The 11,056-nt window shown below is 45.4% G+C and overlaps 1 protein-coding gene across 1 annotated transcript; it reads left to right on the forward strand.

Annotated features, from left to right (window-relative positions):
* Positions 1–5,817: 5,817 nt before the first annotated feature.
* On the forward strand, positions 5,818–10,539 carry LOC123169234 (5-epiaristolochene 1,3-dihydroxylase). The gene is made up of 2 exons (XM_044587072.1): positions 5,818–6,875; positions 9,659–10,539. Exons 1-2 carry the CDS (start codon positions 5,973–5,975, stop codon positions 10,289–10,291), a joined length of 1,536 nt encoding a protein of 511 aa, XP_044443007.1. The 5' UTR covers positions 5,818–5,972; the 3' UTR covers positions 10,292–10,539.
* Positions 10,540–11,056: the final 517 nt, after the last annotated feature.

Here is an 11,056-nt window from a genome sequence, read left to right on the forward strand (position 1 = left end):
CGGCGCCCTCGGCTTCCACTTTTTCGACTGGGTGGAATCGGCAGCGGCAGCAGAGCGAGGGGCCGAATACTTCTTCCGCGGGATGGCGGCCGGATGGCGGGATGACGGCCGGATGGCGGGGACTGGGAGGAGAATGGGAGAAGTGGCAGCGCAGAAGGGGGAAGCAATGAGAAAACGACAGGAAAAGGCCTGTCTGTCGTCGACAGAGTGGGTCCACGCGCCTTTTCACTTCGGCCGGCGCCCACAGGGTTCGGTTCGAGTTCGCCGGCTGTTATTTCAGCCCAAACCGGTGACAAATAAAGACCTGAAAGCACGACTGGATCGATTCTTCGTTGCCGGTGCTAAAAAAGCGCTCTAGGAAACCTGTTGGGGACGCGGCTGAAAATGCTCTAAGGCGAGGTTCGCACCACGGCTCCCCTACCACCAATCTTGTGAAGAAGCCCCTTCCTAGTTCGCAAGACCTAAACATGGGGCGACACGTACAGCCCCACGCGTCTCAAGGCTGAGGCGACCTGGACCTGGACCTGGACCTCCTATGGCGGCAATCCAGGCACCGCGCGGTATGGCATATTCGTCCTGCAGTACACAAAAGCTAAAATGCTCCAGGTCGATAGACCTCCCGCGCCCATTCGGTCCCCGGCCCAGAACCTGTTAGTGTTTGTTCGGTCTTCGGTGCCGATAACATTCCACCGGAATCGGAATATATACGTACAAAGGAGTCACGTGCCAAAGCATGGGCTCCTCAGACCTCGATCGATCCACCTCCCAGAAACAACATTACCGCACTTCAATTACCCAATTTTACATCTACTACCTATCAATAAGACATGACGTCATGAACTTAATGTAAAGAATATACTTCATAACGCTTTTATATTTCTTTACGTAGGGGTACAACTTTTACACTCTTTCAAGACTAAACGCATTGCCCTACATACTACTTCTCCCTCCCGAATTACTTGTTGCAGAAACGAAACTGCCTTACGTATAATCAATTTCGTAAGATTAACGTACGACAAGAGACAGGCCCGTTTTCCGAGATTTGAGCCCACCACACCGATGAGTCTTGTCGTACAGAAATCATACATAATTTGATTGTAAGTATAGCAGCTCTCTTGCAGAAATTACTTATTGCACAAATGAATACTTTCAAAGCAAGGGAGTATTTCAAACGAAGGGAGTACAAAATTGATATTGTTTCTTAAAGGGAACGGAAATGATATTGTTAGGGGCATCTCCAACACCGACCCGCAAACTGGACACCTTTTCCGTCCGCGGACCGAGGGACCAGTCCACGGACACTGATGCACAGCCGGACTTCCAAAGCTAGCCACATGCGTCCAGTTGCATTTCTGTCGAAATCTAATGAAATTGAACAATGCACATTTGAACAGCTGGACGATATTCATTCATATTTGGATAACTTTTACATAAAACCGGATGATTTCGACATACTTGAACTAGGCTGGACTCTAAACGTAGCCTAAAATAACCGCCGACGCCCATTCCCCATGTCCGCCCGGCCATGAGCCCCGAAAAATCAAACTCCGCCTCCGCATCCTGCTTGCAGCTAATCAGTCAACAGTGATGAGCCCACCAAGCTTAACTTCAACGGGAGGGGAGGAGTGGTGGCCTTCCTGGGACCCATGCACCGGCGGCATCACATACTCTACCCTTCCTAGCTGTCGCTGGTGCCCGCGGACATGCTGGCTTCATGGTCGTGACAGACAGCGGGGTGCGACCATGGTGGTGATGGCGTCCTCGTCCTTGTGCTCACTCTTGCCATACATTTCGTCACCCGCATCGTCAATCTCCGCCTGATGGAGGCGGTTTCCAACTCCGAAGCGATAACGCCAGCGGTCGTGGCGGATGTCGCGGGCGGTGCGACAGGAGTCGATAAGCGCCTCCTGCTCAGGCACGTCCACGTCTGGCGCGACGGCCGTGGCGGCAGTGCTACTCTGCTCGTTGAGGAGGCGGAGGTTGTACTCCTGGTCCACCTGCATCTGTCGGAACACGGCCAACCGCTCTTCCAACACCATCTCAGTGTAGTGCGCAGAACCCCCGCCCATGGTGATGCCGGCATGGGCCAACGAGGACGAAGGCACCGGCTCATGTCGACCGCCTCTTCCATTGGCGTGTTCGCAACGCTGGCCTCCGTCTGCATGTCGGCCTGCCAACCGGCTGCAATGGCGGCGATCTCCAACTTCTGCTCAAAACCTTAGCTTCTTATGCTAAGGGTGAAAGTGGTTAGGATAACTTATGAACAAAACTATTTTTGAATCCCAAAGTACAAAATGTTAAGAGATTATGACATCCATCCACAATCCAGTCCGAATCTGACTTAGATTGATATGATATGGTATAGATAAGGTACTACTTCATATGTTTGTTTTTATTTCGCATATTAGTTTTGTTTTAAGTCAAAATTTCTGAAGTTTGACCAAGTTTATTGTAAAAAGATCGACATTGACAATATCAAATCAATATTATTAGATTCACCATGGAATATACATTGCATATTCTTTTATTTATTATTTTAGATGTCGATTTTCTTAGTATATACTATAATTTGGTAAGATTTCATAAAAGTTTGACTTACAACAAAGCTAATATGTGAAGTAGGAAGAAACCGATGGAGTGGTAATATACAATTATGTAAGATAATCCATTTTAGCCGGATAATCTGATGTTTTAAATATGATTATCCAATTTATTGATAAAACTTTAAGTATTAACTAGCAGTATGTGAATGTTGTTTTTCTTATCAGACATGCTTGCTAGTTGTTAGTTTAGATTATTTTGGTCCTTTTAAGGTTCTATGTGTGCTTAAAGTTTATAAGTACCAATAATCGTTCATTGTTTATATATGATTTTAGTTGAGAGCATGTATATATGCATATGTTACACTCCCAGGTCAGAGTCTCGCCTGTTACCATACCACGTTCAAATCCGCCATAATCTGGTATTCCAATCTGTATCTGCACCGCATTCAACCCGCTTTCAAGTCCGACAAAAAACAGAAAATATGATATAGCATGAGCATTATTCGTCGGACTCATCTAATTAGCCTCGTATTAAGTTTTTTCTTGTGGTTTTCTGTTATGTGTTTGAAACATGCATATATATGAACATATCAATTCAGTTTTGCTATTTCGGTACAAATCATTACTCTTGTGATGTCTCCGGCCGCTGTATCTTATTAAGGATGGCAATTTATCCATGAGCATGCATATTCCGTTTGCATGGGTGGGTCATGGATAGATTTTTGTGCCCATGGACAGTGAGGGAACCTACCCTTTTTAGGGAAGCGGGAACCCCACCTAACTAGGTGGTTGAGCATTAGTACAATTTTGGGGTCCTCCTATCCTTCACGATTAAAAACTAGTAGTTTACTATGGATGGTGTTCACTTGGCCGCGGTTTACTCATCCGTTCTTTGCTTTGAAGGAAAAAAGGTGGAAAAGTCGGTTGCTCGTTTTTTTGCCCTTTTTAACGTTATTTACAAAATCTTGTCAAAAACTAGTTAAAAGTGTATCATTATTTTAGTATATTCAATAAAGTGCTCATGTGTTATACAAATGTTTGTGGACTTCGAAAAAATATTCACGAGTTAAAAAAATCTTCATGAAATTTGAAAAATAATCATAGACTATAAAATATCCATGATTTCTAAAATGCTTACAAATTTAAAAAAATGTTTAAAAAAATAAATAAAGGTTTAAGATAAAACTTTAAAATAGTTCACAGATAAAAAAATATTCACAAATTTTAATATTTTCATGAATTTTAAATAATAAAATAAATAAAGAAAAAACAGGACAACAAAAGAATGGAAAAAACACCAAAAACCAATAAGAAGAAATACACTTAGAGAAGATGAAGAAACCCGTTGTATCACTAGTGTGTAGATGGGCCGGCCCATGCGGTCGCCGCCAATCCCCCACTATGTGTGATTCATGATATGCATGAAACTATTCTTCGCAGCGAGCGAAAAATGTATGAGATTCCACAATTTTGTGCTCTTGGATATGCATGAAACCTTATCCGACTATCTTATAGGTGGCCATATCTTTATCTTTACCTAATAATAAAGCAAATCGGGTTTCTGGTCGTCTGTCATGGCATTTTTCAGAAAAGTCCCTCTATTTCAGAGAATTCAACCTGCAGTCCTGCTTTAAGTTAAAATGAATCGTTTTTTTCGTATTTTACACAAAAATCCCTGTGTTTTCCTGAAATCAACCCGTCGGCCGGATTTAAGTCACATCCGAACCGTTATTTTACATTTTTTGAAAGCCCCCCTGATGTTTTAGGTAATTCATCCGCGGATCATATTTAAGTCACACAAATACTTTTTTAAAATCATCCATATCTTTTAAACTGTAACTCCGATTTAAACATGTTATATATGAAATTTGATTAGAAAAATATGTAGAATATGAATATGAGATTATTTTTACCTGTTAAGTATTTTTAAATATTATTTTAGAATATATTTAAGTCAAACAAATGATTTACTAAATTATCTGTATCTCTTAAACCGTAACTTCGATTTTAACATATTATATATGAAATTTTATTAGAAAAATGTGTGGAATCTAAATATGATGTTAATTTTACCTGTTAAATATTTTTAAAATATTGTTTTGGAAGCAAACTTATAATTTATAACGCAAGATCCGTTTTTCTTTCATACCGGCGGCGATCCGGATTGCAAATAAACACCCCAGTATGACCATATAGGGAAAAGAAAACATCGATAACTACACATGCATACCTCTGAAAAATGTCGCAGGGGAAAACAACAGATTTCTCATCGTGAGAGTGAGTGAGAGAGAGAGAGAGGGAGAGGGAGGAGAGAGGGAGAGAGATGCCTTAGGATTAACCATATTCAAACAAGTTTTTCGTTGTTTTGTGTGAACACCGAGGCCATCGCCGGCGAGGCAACTACGCCACCCCCCTTCATTATTATGTTGATCTCGCTGATGGGTAGAGTATGGGCATGTGCATGATTTTACCCTAGATGGGCAGGGTATAGGTAGGATTTTGTGGCATTGAAAAACATGCGTATGTATTGTTGTGCTCGTAGTGACCACCCCTACCCATACCGTACCGTACCCATTCCCTTGCATCTTTACCAACCCTAGTGCCTAGTCCCTACTGATTTGCTTCCCATCCTCAGAGCAATTAGAGTAGATTGAAAAAGGAAGCGCAGGCGACAGGCTGGCCGGCTCTATATTTTGCTAGGCCCAGCCCCACCCATCTCAAATGACGGGGTGCTCTTCGCGTCCTTGGTCACTTTCCATCATCTATGTGCCCTCCATAGTTGGAGAAAGATTCATCCGCATACGGATGTAGCGCTCAGGCCTCCGCGGGTGCTCCTTAATTAACCGAGCCACACAGGGCCTCAAAGGTTTGTTCTGATTGTGATTGGCCACTCTGCTTTATATAGTTCATTCATGCATGACAACAGTTGAACCATTGATGAAATGCCTATACGGCTATACCATACCATTCTCATGCTGCAGCTTGGGAGAGCAAAGTAGTAGCAGGCATTTAATTGTATACACTTGATTGATGATTATTGAACCAAGTACTGGCTATGATCGCCATTGTCTTGCATGATTGTCTTTTGTTTTCTCCAGCGATCTTCCTCCCTCACTGTCTCTGCACGGGGGTGATTATTTTGCATCAAAGCAGCTGATGCCAGGCTATATATAGCCGGACGTTATATCATATATATTCCCTTTTAATTCCCACGGACCACGACAGAGGTGACCATCAAAGTCCATCCCTACTGTATTTGTTTCTACTCAACAGCTATCATATTTTACTAGTTTGGCTTGACGATATGATGCATGCTCCAGAGTTGCATATATCCCAACCAAACTTCGAGGCCGTCACTTACTACTAGTACATACAGTACATATAAACATATCACGTCTCTGCAAGCTGCAAGCCAACAAGCTGCCTGCCATGGAGGGGTGGTTAAGCTTGTGTTTCATAGCCGGATCCACGCTACTGGCAATTTGGTTTCTCGAGCTCTCCCGTCGCAACCCCAATAAGAAGCTGCCTCCAGGGCCATGGACTCTCCCCATCGTCGGCAGCCTCCTCCACGTCGTTGGCGCCTTCCCGCACCGCACCATTGCAGAACTGTCTCGCCGGCACGGGCCGCTGATGCACCTCAGGCTAGGCGAAGTCGCCACCATGGTGGTCTCCAGCGCCGAGGTGGCGGCGCTGGTCTTGAAGACCAACGACCTTACGTTCGCGGACCGGCCTCGCACTGTGACGCAGAACATCTTCGGCAGTGGCGGCAAGGACATCGCCTTTGCCCCCTACGGCGCCGCGTGGCGCCAGATGCGCAAGGTGTGCGTCATGGAGATCCTCGGCTCCAAGCAGGCGAGGCGCACGGAGCGCATCAGGACTGAGGAGGTCGGCAGCCTCCTTCGCTCCATCGTCAGCGCCTCGGCCGTCGGCGGCGCCGGCGCTACGGTTAACGTCAGCGAGAAGGTGGCGATGCTTAGCAACGACGTCGTTTCGCGGGCGGTTTTCGGCGGGAAGGTCGCGCAGCGGGACGAGTACATCCGCGAGTTGGGCGAGGCCATGGAGCTCGTGACCGGCTTCTGCCTCGTCGACATCTTCCCCTCGTCGCGGCTGGTGCGGTGGCTTAGCAGCGTCGAGAGGCGTATGAGGAGGAGCTACGGCCGTATGCAGAGCATCATCGCTGACATCCTCGACGAGCGCAAGGCCGCACGAGCTGCCGGCGATGGCTCCTGCAGCACCGACGATGAGGACCTGCTGGAAGTGCTGCTCAGGCTGCAGGCCGAGGACTCGTTGGAATTCCCTCTAACCACAGAGATTATAGGCGCCGTCATGTTTGTAAGTACTTTACTTTCTGAGTAATGCTACACCCATAAACTCACTTATGGTTTTTACTTTCTTATATAGGAAGTTTCTCGGCAATGCTAGACTCACGGACAGATTACGGGGGATTAACGGGCTGGTTAGAGTTGATTGGTTAAGATTTGGTTAAGTGAGGCGGGCCCCATCACTGATTGGTTAAGATTTAGTATCGTATCTATTTTCCCCCTATTATATAGTAGTACCAATAACGAGAAGTGCAGCGCTGCACGCAGCGGCAGCTGCACGCGCGGCATCAACGGCGCGAGGATCATCGGGATTCGCACCAAGCTGGCATGCTTTCTAGAGTATAGTCGTGCGGCGGATGCCGTTTTGCAACGTATATGCGTATTTAGGAAGGGACCGGGCTGACAGTACTTACTGACACACTGTTCTGCGCAGCATGGCCATGGTACGTGCGGAGCACGGCCATCGTCAGTTTCATCCCCGTGTCCAGCCGTTAATAAATTTCACAGCCCTTCGCAAAAAATAAAAAAAATCACTGCCACAAAGCGATTCTTTTGCTGATAATGACACCACGACTTGGAATGGAGAAGGCTAGCAGTTAGCATCTAGTAATTCAATTATTGGATGAAAAACTCCACCCGTAACACTCCCATCTAGTCTGGTAAGCTCAAACTACCAAGGAAATACAAACATAATTCGCAGAAAAAAATGGCTTTTATTAATGAACCAGAACATAAGTCTTTCGAATCCCAATCGAAAGCAAATAGACCAGTGCAAATACAGGCCTTCAGGATCAAATAGGGATACAAAGACACAAGACAGATGACTAAAACCGGAGATACAGAAGACAGAACCACAGAACCAGGTTAAAGCGACTTGTTTTCTTGCGCCTAGCGACACCACCGTTGCAGGTAGCCGCGGCTCAGCGCCGGCACGCCCACGAATGTGCGCCAACACCTGCGTCCGCCGATGGCCAAGCGCCGCCGCCAGAGCTCAATGGCGTGCAGGACGCCCCCGATGACTCCACATCTGGCGCCAGTGTGCCCCCAACACCTGCGCTTCAGGGACCGGCGGCTCGACGCCGCACCCCGCGCGTGCACCCCCGACCACATCTGGAGTGCTCCCCGTGCCGGCCGATTTGCAAAAATCGGTCCGCAAAAGGCGACGGGGCCATGGAGGAAGGGAGATAGCACAGACCAGCGCGGTCAACCGGCAAGAACAGAGCCGTAGAGTTTTACTAACCTATCGCCCAACGCCGGCGTCGTCGCCCCGAGAATCGCCATGAGTAGATTCAGATGGAACTCGAGCGCCTCGTTCTTGGTCTGTCGAGTGGGAGAGGTGGGTCGCAGGCACACGCAACCAAGCCTGCGTGGTCCAGGACACTCTGCCCGAAAAGGGTAGCCGGGTCCCATGTAAAAAATCTCACCGCGCTCTGCACGGTTGGTCCTTTGCGTCAGATGCGTACCGCACCGTGCGAGCGACAAAGCACACGTGGCCACGGTATTGGGGTGTATATGGTCATGTATGCATTCGTCCTGACTTTTCCACTTATTCCATGCACGCATCACCTCGACGCAGCAGGTAGCTGGATATCTGCGTCCAGATGCCGCTGCATCCAGGACGGCCGCACTCAACTAAAACACAATTAATACAATACAACAGAAATGAAAATATGCTCTTGAAACTCCAAGGAAACACAGAAGTGTTAGATTGCCGATTTACTGACCATCTCTAGACCAGCATATAACTTTCTTCATTTTTGTTTATTTTTCTATTATATACTTCCTTTGTAAATAAATATAAAAGCGTTTAGATCACTAAAAATACATAAAGATAAGGTTATGCCGTCTATTCCTTTCTTTGGTCTTCCCTTAGGGCAACTTCGACGTTGATCATCAGTTCACCTCAAATGTTTGAACTGGACAGTTCAAATACTTTCGTTATCCAGCGGTGGTCATCAAAATTTTCCAGACCCAATATTTTCATTATCCAGCGGTGGTCATCAAAATTTTCCAGACCCATTATGGATGTCCAAAATCCCACAAACCGGAACCAAACCTGGGAGAGGTTTGGGGGAGTCTGGACGTCTCACTCCGACACCCTAGGCCCACCAAAATACCCCACCCGGAGCCACCCCTCCCTCCCACTCTGCACCTCCCCCTGTGCTCTGTATTCGCATCCTTGGAGGGCGCTGCCACCGATGTACCACCCGGGCCTCCGCCCAGACCTTGCCGGACCTCCGTCGTCGACTGCACCGCTCTCTTTGGACTATGATGCCAGTCCACCCTGGATCCGGCCTCAATCCAGGTATTCTCCGCTCCCTGCCGACGCCATCCAGGGAGGACACCATGCCTGACAAGTGTCCGGCCAAATGCCATTGCCATTTTTTATCATTGTTTACTTTGAAACAAACACGATGACAACATACTCGATGAAGGAGGATAAATTGTTCTGTGAGACGTGGTTGGCCATGAGTGTGGAGTTTTAAGGCATGAAGCAAAATGCCGCAGTATTTTGGTAACACGTGCATGTTTGGTTCAATGAGCACAAGCACTGCGCGCCCTACAACATGAAAGTCAATATAAATCATGATCCAACACGACACATAAATATATAGAAAGGAATACATACCTAGCTCTTAAACAAGTTATGTGGAAGTTATCCTTGCCTTGGCCCTTGGCAAATATACTATAAAACATAGTATTAATAATATAACATATGTGGGCGCTATTGGCTTTAAATTCCACTTCAATATGTATAATTTATAATTGTGCATGTCATGATCATCATTTTAGGACATGTTTGCTGGTGGCACGGATACCACCGCAACCGTTTTGGAGTGGGCTATGTCGGAACTCGTGAACAATCCCGAAGCCATGACTAAAGCACAACTAGAGGTCCGAGAGGTGCTTGGTGAAGACCGAGTTATCATTACCAACTGTGACATTGCTAAACTCCCCTACATGAGGATGGTCATCAAGGAGGTTCTGAGGTTGCATCCACCCATTCCTCTAGTCCCTCGCATGGCTAGAGATGATTGCACAATTATGGGTTATGACATGCTTAAAGGCACCAATGTATTAGTTAATGTCTTCGCAATTTCCAGAGATTCAAGATATTGGGAAAATCCTGAAGAGTTTAAGCCCAAGAGATTTGAGAACAACAATATGGATTACAATGTGACGTATTTTGAATTTATTCCCTTTGGGGCTGGGCGACGGCAGTGCCCTGGGATGTTTTTTGGCATGTCGACAGTGCACATCACATTGGCAAACATGTTGTATCACTTCAATTGGATGCTTCCTGAAGGGGCTTGTCTGACTTCATTTGACATGTCTGAGAAATTTGGGTTGACAATAAGACGAAGATATGACCTGCAGCTCAGAGCTATTACACGGGTGGGCGTCAAAGATATACTGTCGAAGTGATGCAAACAACATGGTATCTATCTTGTGATGTATGTTCAGATATATTCCTCTTAGCGTATGAATTTATTACATTGCATATTTGCACACTAGAATAAGAAAAGCTCGTTGGGACTGTACTACTTTTCACAAATTACATTACTTTGTACTACAAGGCATAGATATCTTAATTGTATTAGTTTTGTGTTTGTGAACATATGAATGATGCAATATGCATAAGGAAGTAACATGGTCTTTTATTTGGTCTGACACATCCAATTTGTTTACCAAAGCATATATGTGTGCATTTTTTTACTGGACGAAAACGTCTTTGATTTATGGTCACATTTACTAAGTCGTTAGCCCATGAGTAGTATATATATATATATATATCTCCAACAAAGCGTGTGAACAAATTGTGAAGAACTTTTTTGATGGATTGTATGCCCCGAGAGCGGTAGAAATCATCTCCCTATTTTTTGGCCTTACATATATTATGTGTGAGATCCTTAGATCTAAGATTGCCATGCTTTATTACATTGTAATTGTTTTAATTGAGGGGCGCCTGATTGATCTCTGACTTTGAAAAGAAGCCTTTGGTAGTCCATCGTGGACTACCTACCACGAGTAAGTTATAAGTTTATTTTAGCAGTTATGGTTATGTATGCAAATATTAAAATGCCCTTGAAATGCTGCGGATTTGTTCACATGTTAGCAGGGAATATCTAGGAAAAATAATAAGCCCTTATTGCGCTCTTAATCAAATAAGAGAAATCCATCTTTTATATC

This window comes from Triticum aestivum, chromosome 7D, assembly GCF_018294505.1.
Source record: "Triticum aestivum cultivar Chinese Spring chromosome 7D, IWGSC CS RefSeq v2.1, whole genome shotgun sequence".
Taxonomy (NCBI): Eukaryota; Viridiplantae; Streptophyta; class Magnoliopsida; order Poales; family Poaceae; genus Triticum; species Triticum aestivum.